The 18,379-nt window shown below is 52.5% G+C and overlaps 1 protein-coding gene across 1 annotated transcript; it reads left to right on the top strand.

The window, feature by feature from the left end:
* The first annotated feature begins 5,664 nt into the window (after positions 1-5,664).
* On the top strand, positions 5,665-16,763 carry LOC118024420 (angiotensin-converting enzyme-like protein Ace3). The gene is made up of 15 exons (XM_035026360.1): positions 5,665-5,764; positions 5,863-5,999; positions 6,407-6,565; positions 6,834-6,921; positions 7,112-7,255; positions 8,032-8,223; positions 8,339-8,436; positions 8,542-8,714; positions 9,024-9,247; positions 9,371-9,515; positions 11,396-11,494; positions 11,960-12,082; positions 15,647-15,831; positions 16,369-16,522; positions 16,553-16,763. Exons 1-15 carry the CDS (start codon positions 5,665-5,667, stop codon positions 16,761-16,763), a joined length of 2,232 nt encoding a protein of 743 aa, XP_034882251.1.
* The last annotated feature ends 1,616 nt before the right edge of the window (positions 16,764-18,379 follow it).

Below are 18,379 nucleotides of genomic sequence, written 5' to 3'. Positions count from 1 at the left end.
TTGACTTTCCACTGTTTTTTTCTCGGCACATATTTTAAATGAGATCCTAGTATATCGACAGTTGTGTATCCTTTTTCCAGTTAACATACAATCTATTTTTCAGATATTTAAATGCCAAGTCTAGAACCTGGTCAAATAGAAGTTGGCAGTTTTCCAGGGCCAGAGGCTCCCATTGTAAGCCTGGTTCTCTCTGTCAGGACCCTGGGCCCAGAGCCTGTCCCCGGCTTTGCTGAAGCTTTGACCCCACCCAGGCCGAGCCCCCAATGACTGTCCCCCAGTATCCTTTAGTCCGCAGTTTTTTTTTACCCCCCAGTCTCCAGCTGCTATGTGTGTCTGTGTTTGTGTATTTGTGGGCATGCTTGTGTGTGTGTGTGTGTGTTGTGGGTAGACTAGGTTATACAGGCCTATTCCATGGAGCAGGATGTGGAGCTGAGGTATTTTGGATACGCAAGCGGGTAGAAGTTTATGATTACTTAGGACAATGGAATTTATAAACATGTCCTCTAAATAGTTCCAAGCCTTCTACCACCAATGACTTTTTAATTACTCTCCTCCCCAGCCTGATGTTTTAAAAGCTCCTGGCCTGCCAGACAAAGGTCATTGTCACAACACCCGGTTTCCGATCTTTGTGAACATGGGCGTTCATACTGCCTGTCCCAGCTGGTAGAACAGCATGAGGGTACCAGCATTCGACACCCAGAGATCTGAGCTACAGACTGAGGACAAAGAAACTTAACATTGGGTTCCGCCTGACCAGCTTTATCCCCTAGACCTTTTGAAATATTAAAATTGCTTAGACACCTGTTGCTGCTGCCTCAGGTGAGGAGGGTAAGACTGGGTCTACCTGGAAGAAGGCAGAGGAAGGGGAGGGGGTGACAGCAGAAAGAGAAGCCATTCTGGCATTTTCTACCGATGGCCCTGAAGTCTGAGCCCTTCCCTGCGTTGTACCTGCTAATGTCTGACAGCTGATCACTCCTCCGTGACCAGCTCTTACCTACAAGGGCCAAAGGTGGGTATGGTCGCTGGACAGTTTCTCCGATCTCTCAAACCCCTTCTTGTCCCACCCTGGCTCTAACGTAAGTGAATCCCGTGGCTTTGGTTTAGGCCCGAGTCAAATCCTGCCTCTGTACTTACCACCTATGTGACCTGGAGAATTCCATTTTCTGAGCCTGTAAAACGGTTCTTGCAAACCCTCTCATGATTGCTACAAAGATTAGATGAGATAATATGCAACTTCAAGTATATAGTTTCCTCTCTTGATAATGAACGCATCACCACCCCCAGTCACAGACTGTGAGAGCAGGAAAGTCAAGCAGAGATCAGCCCCTCACTAGACAGATGGAGGAAAATGTCCAGAGCAGCTTGCTGGAGACAGCTGAATGCTCACATCTCCCTCCAGTGCCTTCTAGGAACTTTCTCATGGTTTTTGCACCATTGACTTCCTGGGAGTGCAATGAGCTTGTTCACTTGGGGACTCGGCTTCCTTCAGTTCTGGAAATGAGGGCATCATCTCTTTGAATGCCACTCTCCCCCTTCTCTCCAGGCTCCTCTTGGGGGTCTTCTACCAGATACTGCTCAGGGCTTTCTATTTTGCCCTCTGTGTCTCCTAAATCCTTGCTCATAGTTCTTGTCTCTTTCTCTGTCCTGCGTTCCAGGAGATTCCCCAGTCGTGTCTTCGCATTTCAGTCTGCTGCTTCACCTGTCCGTAGGGATTTTCGTTGTTCTAATTTAATAACTATATTTTTCATTTTCACATCTCTCTTTCAAATCTCCTGTGTGTTCACAAAAGCCCATTCTTGCTTCATGGATTCTATTCTTTTTTTTTTTTTTTTATCACTTTAAGATCTGTATTTTTTTTAAGTCATGGCAAAATGTACATACCATACAATATGCCATTTTAACCATCTTTAAGCATGCAGTTCAGTGGCATTGAGTACATTCATATTGCCCTGCAACCATCACCACCGTATCTGCTCTAGACCCTGCTTCCAATTCTTTTGAATACGGGCCCCAGATTGGAATTGCTCGATCTCATGGTAATCCTATAATTTTTTGAGGAACCACCATACTATTTTTCATGGTGGCTGCACTATTTTATATTCCCAGCTGCACGAGGCTTCCAGGTTTTCCACGTGTTGACCAACAGATGAGGTTCTCTGGGTGGTTTGGTAATACTCATCCTAGCGGTATCTCACGGTTTTGATTTGCATTTCCCTAATAATTAATGATATTGAGCATCTTTTCAAGCGCTTATTATCTGTTTATATCTCCTCTTTAGAGAGATGCCTATTCAAGTCCTTTGCCCCCCTCTAAATTGAGTTGTTGCTTTTTTTTCATTGCCGAGTTTGGGAGTTCTTTATATATTCCAGATATTAATCACTTAACCAGATATGTGATTTACAAACACTTTCTCCCATTCCGTGGGCTGCCTTTGTGCTCTGTTGTTAGTGTACTTTGATGTGCAAAGGTTTTTAAAATTGATGAAGTCCAGTGTGGTTTTCGTGGTCATTGTTGTCTGTGCGTTTGGTGTCCTATCCAAGATAGCACTGCCAAATCGAATGTCAGGAAGCTCTTCCCAAATGATTTCTTCCAAGAGTTTCAGGATCTTAGCTCTTATGCTTAGGTCTTTAATCCAGTTTCATTTAATCTTTCCATATGGTGTAAAGATCTATATTTTTTTTAAGATTTTATTTATTCATTTATTTGAGAGAGTGAGAGAGAGAGCAAGCACATGAGAGGGGGGAGGGTCAGGGGGGAGGCCAGCACATGAGCAGGGAGCCCGATGCGGGACTCGATCCAGGGACTCAGGATCATGACCTGAGCCGAAGGCAGTCGCTTAACCGACTGAGCCACCCAGGCAGGCGCCCAAGATCTATATTTTAAACCCCTTTCAGATTGCTCCAAGACCTGTCCTTCCTCAGGTGTGTCTGTCATTTAGCACAGGCTCTGGAGCCAGCCCATGTGGATTTGAGTCCCACCTCCACTACTTGCCAGCTGTGTGATTGTAAGCAAGTTCCTCAGCCTCTCTGTGCCTCTGTTTCCTCATCTATAAAGTGGGAGTGTTGATCACAGTATGTACCTCATATATTTTTTATGAGGATTCATATACTAAAAGCTCTCAAAGGGTCCCTAACACCTGGAAAAGGGCTCAGAGGAGACCGGTGATCATTACTGACCCTCACGGCACACACTTTCTCTTATACTTGGTCATCTTGACCTATGAGCCGTTTTCAGTGGGAACATTCTTCTGCAGGGTCCCATGCGCACGGCATGTGCATGTGTTGTGAGGATGTCCCCAGGGTCAAATTCATGGTTGCTTCTTGCAGGACCCCCTTAGAAAGGAAGCCATCTGCTGGCTCCCAGCTTGATGGAGGATCAGCTCTCCCCATACAGGCAGCCATGCTGCAGCATTTTGGGAATAGACGTACTCTGATTTCCCACATGGGCCCCTACTCACTGCTGCATGAGCCCTCTTTGTCTCCCCAGCATCTGAAGAGTTCCCTTTCTTGCTTTCCATCTCAGCTCTGTATTTTGCATTTTAAAAAGCAAAGCCAATCATCAACAAAATGAAAAGGCAACCTATAGAATGGGAGCAAATATTTGCAAATTACATATCTGGTAAGGTATTAATACCCAAAATATATAAAGAACTCCAAAACAAACAAACATACCAATTAAAAAATGAGCAGAGGAACTGGACAGACATTTTTCCAAAGACGACATACAGATGGCCAACAGGTACATGAAATAGTGCCCAACATCACTAATCATCAGGAAAATGCAAATCAAAACCACAATTAGATAGCACCTCATGCCTGGTAGAATGGCCGTTATCAAAAAGACAAGAAATAACAGGTGCTGGCAAGGATGTGGGGAAAAGGGAACTCTTGTGCACTGTTGGTGGGAATGTAAATTGGCAGCCACCACAGAAAACAGTATGGAGGTTCCTCAAAAAGTGAAAAACAGAACTACTATATGACCCAGCAATTTCACTCTGGGTATTTATACAAAGAAAATAAAATCGCGGGACACCTGGGTGACTCAGTCGGTTAAGCGTCTGCTTCGGCTCAGGTCATGATCCCAGAGTCCCGGGATCAAATCCCGCATCAGTCTCCCTGCTCAGCGGGGAGTCTGCTTCCCCCTCTCCCTCCGCCTGCAGCTCCCCCTGCTTGTGCTTTCTCTCTTTCTCTCTCTCTCTGACAAATAAATAAAATCTTAAAAAAAAAAAAAATCGCTGTCTTGAAAAGATATCTGCACTCCCATGTTCATTGCAACACAATTTACAATAACCAAGACGTGGAAACAACCTAAGTGTCTAATGACAGGTGAATGGATAATGAAAAGGTATACATATGGTGTACATATGCATATACATGTGGTATACATATGCACCAAAAACTGAGCTCATAGACACAGAGAACAGATCAGTAGTTGCCAGAAGCAGGGGTGGGAGGGTCGACAAAATGTGTGAAGGTAGGCAAAAGGCATAAGCTGCTGGTTATAAGATAAATAAGTCCTGGGAAATGTAAGGTACAGCATGATGACTATCGTTAACGACAACAAAATACTATATTTTATCAAGCATGTCTATATGCTTGAAGCAGAACTCAGTTGGCAGCTTAACCAAAAGTGTCACTGATTTTTTTCTTTCTTTGTGTTTTAAATAATTTTGATCATAGCATCATATTTGGAGGGTTATTTGGTCGGTTTCTCTGGGGGATGTCAGCTCATGTGAAGAGGTGAAGCATCTGGGAGGATGTGGGTGCACCTGGACCAAGCAGGGAGAGTGAAAGGAACACACGGTGGAGGGCATGTGAGTGTGGAGGAAAGTGAATCTGAGGAAGAAATCCCAAGGTGAGATAGATGAGCTCATCTCCCCCAGACTAAGTGTGTCAGGCTAGTGGGGAGTCACCAAGCCTAGCAGAGAGCTGGGGTCCTGCCAGCTGGTGTTCAAACCAGGCTCGGGTACTTAGGGACATGCATCTTGAATGGAAGGTGCCAGCCACACATTCCCCGCAGCCCTCACAGCCCTCTACCTCCTGTGCTTCCTCCTGACTGCAAACTCATAGTGTCCAGCTATCCCTGGGGAAACAGATATAAGGACAAGGGGAAGGGAGGAAGGGTCCTGTATTGCCCTAGGAGTGATTACACATCTCATAAGAGAGAAAGAGGCCAAAAATGAGAACATAAGAGGTCAAGTCAGAAGAACAGGGAGAGACACCTGTGCTTCCAGATTCCAGAGACCCAGAGATGTCACTTCGATACATCTATCCATCCACTCATCCATTCATCCATCATCCTACCCGCCTTCTCAGAGGTGATGCCAGCCTGTGGAGGGCAAGGGTCTCATCAATCCCTGGCCAAGGTCCAAGGGTGATTCCAATGCCAAGGAAAAGTGACCAAGTAGACCAGAATAAGCTTTGGCCTAAAAATCAAGAGCCCTGGTTCTCTTCTTGGCTCTGCCACTAACTAGCTGTGTGAACCAGGTCATGTGGCTTGACCTCAGTCTCCTCACCTGTAAAATGGGAACAGTTGGACCAGAAGGTGGGTGGGGGTTTTCCAGTTCTGACATTCCATGGCTAGCCCTTCAGGCCCTGATGTCACAATATGGAGCTGGACTGCCATTGGTCCATAGCCTCACCCAGCTCTGCTGTTCTCTTGGCCATGGGCACAAGATGGACTTGCCATGGACCTTCTCTATTTGTCCTCTTCTGTTATGGGCAGCTTTTGCCATGGCTCAGGACCGAGGGTGATCAGAGCTTAGGTGGGGCTGGGACCTGAAGGAACCTGGGACCAGACAAGGGGACCAGTCAGGGGCGGGCCCCTCCCAGGACAGCATGATGCCCACCTCCTTCTCCACAGACAAGTTCTACAATGAGACCGTGGCAAAGGCGTTCCTGCAGTTTTATGAGCATACCGCCCACGTTGTGTGGAACCAGTTCATGGAGGCCACGTGGAACTACGTCACCAACATCACCAAGAAAAATCGGGAGGAGATGGTGTGGTACCACCTCAACTTCAGCCCCTTCTCCCCTTGCTCTTCTCCGGGATCTGGTGGGGGGTGGGAGGAAATGGGGGAACCATATCTTCTGCCCCTGTCCAGAGCTAGAGGAAGGAGGGAATCCCCAAAGTACATGTCAAAGCAGGCTGCAAGCTCCGGGCCTCTTGCTGGCCCCAGAAGCAGTCTGGGCAAGAATCTCTTGTTTCTTTCCCCTTGTAAATATTACCTCCTTGCTTTTAAAGACCCAGGCTCCTTCCCTTCTCCCTCTTAGCAAATTTCCAGGGATTGTGAACCCTTAAAGTAGGTTTTGGGAGGAGGTTGGAAGGACTGTGACCCTGGAGTTCAATGTGGGGCCCTTCCTCCCTCCCTAACTTCCCATGATAAGTATGGTGACCCTCATTCCAGCTGCACAAGGACTCAGAGAGGTCCCAGCACATGCTGTACTTTGGCACCCGGGCCCGCCTGTTTAAGACCTCCAGGTTCCACGATGCGGCCGTGAAGCGCATGCTGAGTAAGCTGCAGAACATAGACAAGGCGGCCCTGCCCCAGGACGAGCTCCAGGAGGTGATGGACGGAACCCCCAGGTCTCCAGGCACATGCTCCCCACCCCAGGGGTGGGTGGGCTGGTTGGGGTGGGCGCTGGGGGGAAGCCAGGCTGCCTGGGCAGGAGGGAGGTTGGCGGGCAGGGCTAGAGCTTCCTCTGGGGGGAGGAGAGAAACAAAGGCTGGTGGGAAGATGCCTCAGACAGGCCTGCCCCTCCCAGCTTGTGGGGCTCGTGCTGGGGGTGGGCGCAAGGGCGCAGGCCTGCTCTAGGTGACACCTGCCCCCCCAGTACAACAAGCTTCTGGCCTACATGGAGACGACATACAGCATGGCCCAGGTGTGCCTGAATGAGGGACCCTGCCTGCCCCTGGAGCCTGGTGAGCACCCAAGCCCTGCCCCCATCCCACCCCAGAGTCTCCAGCATCAGCCCCTTGCACAAGCCGACCCCCGATTACTATTGTCCTCCCTGCCCCAACTGCACTCACTTGTTGGGGGAGGAGGGTCTGCAGGTGAGGGCAGGAGGCAGGCAAGGGGGGGCCCCACCTTGGCTCCTTTTCCTGGGCATAGACCTCGAAGAAGTCATGGCCACCTCCCGGGACCCGAAGGAGCTGCTGTGGGCCTGGCAGGGCTGGCGGGACGCTGTGGGTCGTCAGCTTCGCATCACCATTGAGCGCTACGTGCAGCTCAGCAACAAGGCTGCAAAGCTCAACGGTGAGGCCCCCGCCCCCCTCCCGGGCCAGCCCAGTCTGTGCAGATGGCCCAGGGCACAGGCCACAGTGGGGAGGGCAAAGCAGAGTCTGCAGAGGGTAAGGGCGGTAGTAGGACCTGGAGATGGGGCCCCTGAGCCCTGCGGCTGGGGGAAGCAAAGGTGTTTCATTCACCATTGGTCTACAGACATTGCTTGAGCACCTACTGTGTGCCAGGCCCTGGAGAGTTTCTAAGGATTTGTAGGTGAAAAGACAGAGAAGGTGTCCACCCTTCTAGGTAGGGCCTACGGTCTGGGGGACAGACAAGATTCATGCAAACACACATCTCTGGACAAGTGCCGAGAGAGAAGGGGAAGGGGAGGCCTCGAGACACTTCCCCAAGGCCTGAAAGAAGGCAAGCAAGAAGTGAAAGAGCGTCCCAGGCCCTGCGATGGGAGGAGCCAGTGTTTGGGAGGATCTGAAAGGAGCCAGGGTGGTCGGAGGGCTTGGATGGGTGGGGCTCGGGGTGGGTGTGAGGACCAGGGCCTCATCCGGGTCCTATCCAACCAGGCACGGTGAGGAGCACGGAGTGTGTACTTTGCCAAGTGCTTTTCCACCCCCGATCTCATCCAATCTAAACAGTGACCTTGGGAGGCACATTTCCCATTTGGCAGATGAAGACCCTGAGGAACAGGGAGGTCAAGTGGCTTCCCCAGAAAGTGCCTGGGTCTCCTGCCTGCCAGGCCAGGGCGGAAGGAAGGGTGGGTGGTGAGTGCTTCTGAGCCCCCTCTCCTGTCCTAGGTTACAAAGACATGGGGGCCTTGTGGCGGTCCAAGTACGAGTCTGACTCGCTAGAACAGGATCTGGAGCAGCTTTACCAGGAGCTGCAGCCGCTCTACCTGAACCTGCACGCCTACGTGCGTCGGGCCCTGCACCGCCACTACGGGCCCGAGCTTATCGACCCAAGGGGGCCCATCCCTGCCCACCTGCTGGGTAAAGCCCTAGCTGGTAGCAGAGTGGGGTGGGCGGAGCAGGCCTCCAAGCGGGCACCCAGTAAAGGGAGGGACGCTCTCCGGCCTCCTCTGAGCCCCTGCATGCCCCCTTCCAGGGAACATGTGGGCTCAGTCCTGGGTCAACATCTTAGATCTGGTCCTGCCCTTCCCGAGGAAGCCCCCTGAGGATATCACGAAGATCATGAAAAGCCAGGTTAGTACTCGGCGTCTGTCTGCCCCCCCCCCCCCGGTGCTGCACCCACCCCCCTCCCTGCCCCGGTCCCCGGGCAGGGCCCCACACACCCCCTCTTCCCCACAGCACTGGAAGCCTTCCAAAATGTTCGAAGAGGCAGACAAGTTCTTCACCTCCCTGGGGCTGCTTTCCACCCCTCCCGACTTCTGGAAAAAATCAATGATGGAAAGGCCAGCCGATGGGCGGGAGGTGGAGTGCCACGCCTCCGCCTGGGACTTTTACAACGGCAAGGACTTCAGGTCTCACCCTGTGCCAGCACCACCCTCCCGCCCCTCTCTCGCTCTTCTTCTCTTCGGTCCGCTCCCCCTCTGTCTGCCGGTCTTAGGAGGTGTGCAAGGAGGTGTGCGAGCAGGGCTGGAGCCAGGCAGCGGAGGGGGATGTGAGCTGGCAACATAGGCAAGGGAGACCTGGAGTGAGAAGGGACAGCACCCAAGGCCCTGGTGGTCTCTAGCCCAACCACCCCAATCCCTCCATGGAGTCTGAATGCAGAGATCTCCCCTTCTCCCGGGGCCTCCCCATGCTCCTTGACCCCTGCCCTTTAACCCTAGGATAAAGAAGTGCACCGAGGTGACCATAGAAGACCTGCTCTCCATCTTCCACCAGATGGGCCATATCCAGTACTTCTTGCAGTACAAGAACCTCTCTGTGATCTTCCGCGCAGGCGCCAACCCAGCCTTTGAAGAGGCCGTGGGGTCGATGATCACCCTCTCGGCCTCCTCCCACAAGCACCTGCTCAACAGAGGCCTGCTCAGCCACCAGCACCAGGACTCAGGTGATGGGGACCAAGAGGACCGTAGCAGGGCAGCTGAGCCTGAGGCTGCCGCCGGGGCTCTCTGGGCAAGGCTAAAGGGAGGGAGAGCCGGGGGCCACCTCCTGACTGCCCCCCCTTCCCTAGAGGAGGAGGTCAATTTCCTGATGGGCATTGCCCTGGAGAAGATCGCCTTCATCCCCTTCGCCTACCTGATGGACCTGTTTCGCTGGAAGGTCTTTGATGGCACCATCCGGAAGGACACCTACAACCAGGAGTGGTGGAACCTCAGGTGGGGAGAGGATGACTGCCCTGGGCTCTCTGCCCCCTCCACCCCTGGTGGGCTGGGCTTTCCGGTCAGCCTTAAGGGCACTGCCCCTCGCCATAGGATGCTGCTGCCTCTCCTGGGAGGGCAGAGTTAGGTGTGCCCATGCTGGTGACCTGGCAGCCATGGTGGGGGGGACCCTGGGATAGTACTGGCTGTTCGCTATCCTCAGATAAAAGCATCCCTGCTAAAGTGGACCCCTACTAAAGGGGATCAGCCTCACGCTGAATCTGGGACCAGCACTGAGCTGACCTCTTAACCTCTCTAGGGACCCTGGCAGTGGCCCTGCCTGCTCCTGGGTAGCTGGGAAGCTCACACAAGGGTGCACCTGGGCTCCTCCAAGAACAAAACATTGACCACTGGGCAGGCCCCCCTGCTCCTCCTCTCTCTTCCGGTTCCCACCAGTGGGGCTAGCAGAAGGGTGTTTGGTGGCCTGAGCTCTTTCCCTTCCGTGGAAAGAGTCCGCATGGGAGAGAGGCAAGCCCACTGCCCCTTTTCCTGCCGCCCCAACGCACATGCATGACTGCCTCTGGTTTAGCATTCTTAGGCATGTCCAAGGTCAGAACTGGCTGCCGAAGGAGCCCGCCAGCAGTCAGGCAGCACCACTCTTGGGTGAGGGGTGTCCATGGTGCATCTCCTCACCGACCACTGGCTGTCTGATGGGATAATGAATGCCCATGGCCAGGGCGCTCCATCTCCACCAGGCCTCAGACTGACCTGCTCGAGTCTGCTAGCCACAGCATGGTCTGGGGTGACCATGAAGGGGCTGCCTGCTCTGCACAAGGCCCTTATGTTTCTTTGAACCTGTGCAACATTTCATGGTCATTCACAGGAGAAGAATGTGTGACCAGCCCACGGTCACATGGCAACCGAGGGTGGCAAAGCTGGGCGCTCCTCTCTTCGTCCACTCACCCTCCTACCCCCACCCCAAATTCAGGCCCCAGCATTACTGGTGAGGTTGGCAGGGTCTTGACCTTGTACTCCTCCAAGGGCAACCCCCACCAGCCCTCTAGTGTACCTGCAGGGGCCCTTTCCCTCCCTGGGTCAACTGCACCCACCACCACCAATGGTGGAAACCAGGGGCGAAGGGAGAGAGGTGGCAAGTTCCTGGGCCTGAACAAGGAAGCCTGGGAGAGCAACCACCCGACTGTCTGTTGACCCCAGAGAATGGTTCAGAGGCGACCAGTGGGCCAATAGTCAATCAATGAGAACTTTTCATAGACTTTGTCTCTTCCCCAAAGATGGATCATTTTACCCCCATCTTGCAGACAGCGTTTTGCAACAGGGCTCAGTGACAATTAGTAACTTTCCCACAGTCACACAGCGCAGAGGGTTAATGGGATCTGAAAGTTAACGGGAGCTGCCAATGACTAGTTCTGTGACCTCCCACCAGTTCCCTGACCTCTAAACTTTGGTCTCCTCATCTGTAAACTGGGAATAATAACAGCACCATGCCACAGAGATGCTATTCTGTTTTCTTCTTGGCACTTCTTGCCAGATGAAACGACCTTGTGGATTGGTCTCTAACCATCTCCATCATTAAGATTATAAGCAAGACCTTGCTTAGCCCATTCCCTCCCAAGTCCCCAGAACCATGATGGTGTCAAGTGAGTCTGTGTGAAGAGCTTAGCACGGTTCTTCCACAGAGGAAGTCAGTGTTAACTACTGTTACTATTTGATTCTGATTCCCAATCCCACGTGTTTTCAACTCATTTATTTAATCTATAAAAATGCATTAAGTGTCCTGTGTCTGCCAAGTCCACTTTTGGTAGCTATGCAAGTGCTTCCAGGGGAAAAGGTTTTGAGAACCCAGCTAGGTGGTACCAGCCCCCTGCTCTCCCTGGCAGGTTGAAGTACCAGGGCCTGTGTCCCCCCATCCCTCGGACAGAGGAAGACTTTGACCCCGGTGCCAAGTTCCACATCTCTGCCAGCATGCCCTATATACGGTAACGGTCTGGGCCCTGCCAGCAGAAGCAACTCTGGGAGTTGGGGGTTGGGGGATAATGGGAACCAGGCTGAGGATTCCCAGGAAGGCCCTAGATCCAAATGTTCCCCCCAGATCTCCTCTGTTGGGTCGCACAGCCTCCGGAGGGCCCCACCCTAGGATAATTTGGGCTTTTAGATCAGATCCTGTTGGGGGGGGGGGGCAGAGCTGTTGGGAATATTCTAAAGCATCTGTACTGTCCCCAAGAGGAGGGCAGAAAAGAAGAAGGTAAGGGTTGGTTCAGAAGGCTAAGAAGGAGAGCCCCTGGCTGAGGTGGGACCTTGCCGAAGGAGCCTCCGCCCAGGAAGACTGGGCCCTGGCAGAGCCCTCGGGCCCCTGCCCATCAGAGCTGCCAGGCCCCACATGGCTCTGGACTTTCCGCCCCTGGCACCAGCTCCCCAGCCTGCCCTCCCGTTCCTCTACCCAGGTACTTCATCAGCCTCGTGCTCCAGTTCCAGTTCCACGAAGCTTTGTGCAAGGCCTCGGGTCACGTGGGCCCACTGCACCAGTGCGACATCTATAACTCCAAGACGGCTGGCAAGCTCCTGGAGTGAGTGCTCTCCTCCCTCATCTGTTCTCAGCTTCCCTGCCCCTTGCTGGATGCCTGCCCCCGGCCCCCTCTCCTCACCAGGCCACCCTAGGCACCCCGAGCAGGCCTCATTGACCTTAGAGTTCAGTGGAAGTTCTTCCTTTTGTCAGACTGCAGTCTCTCCTACAATAATTGAAGCCCATTTCCTTGTGTGTAGCCCCTCGTGGTCAGAGAGACTATCTAGCCTCTCCTGCTCTCTCTCTCTCTCTCTCTCACACACACACACATTCTCATACCCACACACTCGCACACAAACTTGCACACATTCACTACTACACCCTCCCTCCCTCCCACACACACACACACACGCCAATAAATCAAACTGTCCCAGATGGGAAGTCACTGCTGGAGTCAGGCCTCAGCCCCCAGACTTCCATCCGAATCCCTTCATCCTTCCCTCCCAAGGGGCTCGCCTAGCCTCGGCAGCATTTGCTGCACCCTTGGGCCCACACTGCTCTTCCCACCTCTTTTTGGGGTGCCCGGATGCAGCTCCCAGGCCGCTGCAGGTTGCTTTCATATCAACCTTTGGAATGCTCTGGTCAGCATGTGGTCCACTTTGACTCCCTAACCCCCAATCTTTTTTCCTGCACTTGGTCCCCAGCTATCCTTTTCATTCCTGCCTCCGCGGAGGTGGTTTTGTCCTGAAGCAAATGTGGAGGGGTGGGAGGCTGACCCGATGGTGGGGAGCATTTGCTATTAGAGGCTGGGCTTTCTAAGGAGCGTTCTTACAAGGTCTCACATGAGCAGCTCATAACTTGCAAAGTGGATATGATTAGCCACATTTCATCAATAATGAAACTAAAGCTAAGAGAGATAATATGATTGCCCATCACTGATCTAGCAAGTGGCAAAATCAGGCTTTGAGTCCCAAACTGACTCCAGAGCACATTCTCATTCACACTGTTGCTTCCACCAATCAAGGGATACAGGGCTGGTGAGGTTAGACCTGGGTCGGCAGGCTCCAAGATCAGTGTTCCAACCACTGGGATGCAGAGCCCACCCACTGACATGGTCTTTTCCCCACCAATTTTCAACCCCTTTCAGTGGGTCCATTTCCCAATTGGTCAAGGTCATCTTGAGTTTTATTCCTGTCTCCCAGAGGATTAACATAGCCACATAATTTAGTATCCTCTGCGAATTTAATGAGCATATGTGTGATTCCACCATGGATTTTGTCAGTAACCACTAGGCCAGATGGGGTTGCAGGACTGATCCCCTGGCTTGGCTCCCAGGGAGGGCTGCACCGTGCATGCCGATTATCAACCTAGTCTGTTTGCTTTTCCATCTTTTCACACAAGGGTTTATGATAGCCAACTGCCCATGTTTGAGCTTTGCTGAATGTGTGGAACATAAGGGCCTCTCTGCTCTCTGCATTCATGTCTCCGGCCTCCCATTATTTATTCATTCAGCAAACATTTACTTGTGCACGTGCCAATCAGCCTGCCCTGTGTCCAGCAGGGGGCAATGGGCCACAAGATAAATCAATAACCATACTACAAGAAAGGAGTTAGCACAGTAGGAAAGGGTTTTGGTGAACATGCAGAGAGGAAGAGGAGGTCATGCCGGGGACCAGTAGGGGATCTCTGTCCCCAAGAGCAGAAGTGCAAGAAATGGCAGACATCTATTTTCTATACATCAACTCACTTTTAACTCTGAGCCTTCACCACTTGATTGGTGGGACATTTGACCTCGGTCATTCGCACCACCCCCTGTCCTACCACCACCCCCAGGGCACACAAGGCTCCCAGGATCTGACTCGGCACCAAAGCACCTGCCAGTCAACACAGGTCATTTCTCACCCATCCTCACATGTTGCCATCCAGACTCCTGGATGACAGGGAAGACCCCAAGTTCCAGGTTTAGGACTTTGAATGCTATTTTCTGGGCAGAGGGCAGAGGAGAGGGCTCTGAGAAAGGGGGATGTCCTGAGCTTTGGAGAAATGAGACAGAGCAGAGTGGAATATAGGTTGGGTGAGTGCTGTGTGAGTGGGGTGAGTGCTTGCAGAGGAGAAGGGGGAGGGCAAGATTCTTGGCTGCTCTTTTACCTAATACATCTTAGAATTTGACTCATCTTCCTATATGTGATTGCTCTGGGTTGGTTCTGCTGGGAATGGAGAGTTGAAGTGGATTTGGTCCAAGTTCCCAAAGCCCTTGGCTCATCCAGCCAGCCGTGGTAAGCCTGACCTTGTCCATGGGGCCCATTACAGCCGCCGTGGAGTTGAGGATTCTAGTTACCACCTTTGCAAGTCTCATGTGCTGGCCACGTTGGCTGTGGGCTGGGTTTGGGTCAAACCTCTTGTCCCACTGAGCCTGAAGGACTATTTCTAAATGGGTAGACTCAGTGGTCAAAATGTTTCTCTCATCGGGTCCTTCCTTTCTCCAAGGACCCTGCATCTGATAAAATCCTCTTACCTAAAGTTAGTTGTGGGGTTTTGTTTTGTTTTTCTTTTAGCCTTCATGACTTTTCTCCTGCATTTCTCTTGGATCTTAACTACATTTTTCCCTAGCAGTTTCTGTCAAGGATCCACTAACCTTTAGTTTCCCCCTCATTCTTTCTCCGTCGTTTATGAAACGATGCATACAAGTGTGCATATGCTGCAAAGCCCTCCTTCACTACCATTATTGGCTTAATCTGCACCACAGTGAAAAGTGGGTATTAATGGGGCCCATTTTGCTGATGGAGAAACTGAGGCTAAGAGGAGTTGAGTTGGTTGCCTGAGGTTATACGGCCCATAAGTAGCACTGCTGAGTCTTGAACCTGAGTCCTGTTGGTCTAGACTCCGCCGTCTGACTTGTGGGCCTCTAGAGCCCATCTCTCTCCTGGTCAGATGGGGACACAGGTTAAGAAGGATCAACGTATGCCCCCCACTGCCTCCGTGGGGGGCCCCAGTGGGGAGCAGCCCGGAGCCCTGGCTTCAGCACACTCTGTGCCCCCACCAAGCCTCAGGCTGGTCCCCCTGCCACCAAATACCGGATGTGCTTGGTGACACCTGACATTAGTACAATGCTGCAGGCAATACACAGCACATCCCACGCTCGCCATCTCCCTAATCCTCCCACACACTCCCCATGAGACCAGAAAGGAGCGGCCCCTCCTCCTACTGACACAGAGCACCTCATGGGAAACAGCGTCTCAAGACTTGATGCCTATCTGAGTCCAGGAGAATAATGATCATCACAGTGGCGGTAATAATAATCAGCCGCTAACATCTATCGTCCATCTACTATGATCCCAGCATTGTGTCTATTTAATCATCATGCCAACCCTAGGAGGTAGTACTGTAATCTCCATTTTATGAATATGGACACTGAGACTCAGAGAGGTTAAGTCACTGGCCCAAAGCCCCACAGGATTCAAACCCAGGTGGGTCTTATTTCAGAGCTCGTGATTTTATCCACAGCGCTGAGCTCTATGGGAAGAGTCTGGTTAGCAAAGCCGTAGGGCCAGGGTGGGGCACACGGAGGGCTCCCAGCAGCACCAGCTGATGCTCCCACACAGCCTCACAGCTGTATCCACTCTCCCAGAGATATCCTAAAGATGGGCTCAAGCAGGCCCTGGCCAGAAGTCCTGCAGAAGATAACTGGGCAGACTGAAGTGTCCACAAAGGCCCTCATGACCTACTTCAAACCCCTGCTGAACTGGCTGGTCACCGAGAACGTGCGGCAGGGGGAGATCCTGGGCTGGCCAGACTTCAGCTGTACCTTTGAAGGTTTGATCATCTGACCCTGGTGCTAGGTCTGGTACAGCCCCAAGCCCTACCCTAGCCTGCCCCAGGCCAGTCCCTACCCTAACCCAGCCTTAACCCCTAGCCTATCTATGACCTGGCTTGAACAAGCAACAGCCTTGTGGCTACATGACCCTGTCTGCACCTGTTGCAGCCTTGGCCAAGACCACAGCCCACGGCCCAGCCACTGGCTCAGTTGCTTCCTTGCACACTGTTCAGCTAGAGGGCCAGGTTGGCATCTGAGCACAGGGTGGGGTTCTTTCCTCCTGACACCCTTGCATGGAGCCACCACGGGGCACCATGGGGACGTAGCCCTATCTAGGCCCATATCCTCCTCCTCTCCCTTCTACGCCTCTTTCTCACCCTCCTTCCAGGGCAATGCCCTCACCTATGGCTTGGAAGGTAGGAGCCTGAGGCTGAGGGAGGAGGCCAGTGGCAGTCAGGTACTCTGATTTCCATGGGGCACCCTAGGGCTCCCTCCCTCCTTCTGCCTGCTCTACAAGACTCCCATATCTTCCACAGGAAAAGACACAGACAAAGTGACATTTCTGAGTCTGGAGCTGGACTCTGACCAGGCCAAATTTGGGCAGTGGGTGTTGCTGGCCCTCAGCTTGGTCATGTTCCTGGTAGCCCTACTGCTGGCCCACAGGTTGTATGCCCTGGAAAAAAGGTCACTGTCCCAGGACATCGATGCCCAGGACACCAGTTCACAGGACTCCAGTGCCCCTGAGACACAGCCCAAGGCCTACTTCCTGGGCGTAGCCATGGAGCCCCGCCTAGTTGCCAAAAAACAGTGGATCCTGCTGGGCCTCTGCCTCATCCTGATGCTGTGCTCAATCATCCTGACCATTCGGATTTTCACACAGCACTACAGGAAGCCTCCGTGGATGAGAGCTGAATGGTGGAGCTGGGACTAGACACCAGTACGACTGGTGAGGCTGGAGGGCAAGAGGAGGGTGGCCAAGGCAGAGAGGACTGGGGGCTGGGGAGGGAACAGCTTGCATGCATAGTGTCCAGCTGCAATTGGGTGCAGCTGTGGCCGATCTGGGTACGTGGGGGTTTGTAACTGTGTGTCTGGAACTCATGTATGTGAAGCCATGTGTATAGCTACTGACTCTGTGTAATTCCATGAATGCCCTGAGTTCCAGACCAATCTCCCTCCTCTAGGGAGGGCTCAGGAACCATGGTTTTAGTGACCCAGTGACTGTGTCCCTCCAATCCAGCCCCCACCCCAATTCATGCCCCAAACTGTTCTTCACACAGCCTTGTTTTCTTCAGGAGCCCAACTGTGGGGCTGGGCCAGGACTGCAGTGCCCAAGAAACACCCTGTCTGGCTAGAAACAGGACACTGCTTCAGTCCCCTTATAAAATGTATTCAAGTAGAACTGGACATTCTGTACGAATCACTGGTGCCCAGTTCATGAACATTGTGCTCTGTATGCTATCCAGCACATCTTCCTGCTGATCCTCTGGCCTACCCTGTGTTGGGCTGCATAATCCAGCCCCCAAAGCTGCTTGTCAGTTGTGTGAGATGCAAGTATCCTCACAAACTACCCCATGGCCCTCCCTGCCCCAGTCCAGGCCCTCCCAAATGGAGACAGTGGGTAGCCTGGGCACTAAGCCAGGCTTGATTAATGATTGACTTCTTTAATATTTAAACAAAGCTCATCTCCAGCCACTCCGCTCTGGAGATGGCCTTGTTCAACACACACACCTGCTGCCTGGCCTGTTGCCCTGGGGATGGAGCACAAGGCAAACAGCACCTTTCCAGGCTCAGTGGGGGAAGGGCAAACGGGATGGAGAGAGCTGTAGGAGGGCATTTGGGAAATGAGTACTTTAGGGACAAGCTTGAGAAGAGAGAGAGAGGGCCTCTGCTCCCTCCCCTTCTAGCCCTTTCTTTCCAGCCCAGGTCTTCCCACCATGGGGATGCCACATCCAATATATGTAGGCTCACTGAGTTTGGACTGAGGCCCTGAGGCTGAAAATCAGTACCTGTCAGAGATTAGGGAGGTCTTGAGGCAAGTAACATCATAGCAGTAACCACAGAGATGGGGCACTAGGGCTAACGTTGAGTTGGTGGGAGGGCGGTCAAAAGATGGGACTGGCTCTGTCTAGATTAAGGATCTGAACCTAGAAGTTAAGGGTTCAGGGGACAAGAGGGACTGGGCTAAGATCTCCATGGACCCTACCTCTGCCCCAGGTTTCAAGATGTCTTCTTGAGCTCTAGCTGAACCCAAGAAATTCCTGCTCTGACTGCAGGCTCCACAGCACTCTTGTTTGATGTGTCTGTCAGTGCTCTGACTTTGCTGTGCTGTAATGTCCTTGTTTGTCCCCATTACTAGCTGTTAGCTCTGTAAGGGCAGGACACCCATCATCAGGAGTGTGCCTCTGCATAATATCTTTAGCCAGCACAGGCCATAGAATATGGTGGAGACTTGTTGCCTGGCCTGTTGCCCTGTTTGAATGAGAAAGTGAATGAATGAGTATCCCACTGCCCAAGTCCCTCCTCAGAGCTCAGCATCCTGCTCTGAGC

This window comes from Mirounga leonina, unplaced genomic scaffold (genome assembly GCF_011800145.1).
Source record: "Mirounga leonina isolate KUSES-001 unplaced genomic scaffold, KU_Mleo_1.0 Mir_197, whole genome shotgun sequence".
NCBI lineage: Eukaryota > Metazoa > Chordata > Mammalia > Carnivora > Phocidae > Mirounga > Mirounga leonina.
Note: the sequence above shows the minus strand (reverse complement) of the source record. Positions and strands in the feature narration are given on the sequence as shown.

Bases quoted from the DNA above. Each gene is read 5' to 3' on its own strand.
- LOC118024420 (XM_035026360.1), top strand. From the start codon at position 5,665: ATGGGCACAAGATGGACTTGCCATGGACCTTCTCTATTTGTCCTCTTC. The intron at 8,715-9,023 runs GTCTCACCCTGT...CTTTAACCCTAG, and splicing joins TACAACGGCAAGGACTTCAG to GATAAAGAAGTGCACCGAGG. The intron at 16,523-16,552 runs GTCCCAGGACAT...CCAGGACACCAG, and splicing joins GCCCTGGAAAAAAGGTCACT to TTCACAGGACTCCAGTGCCC.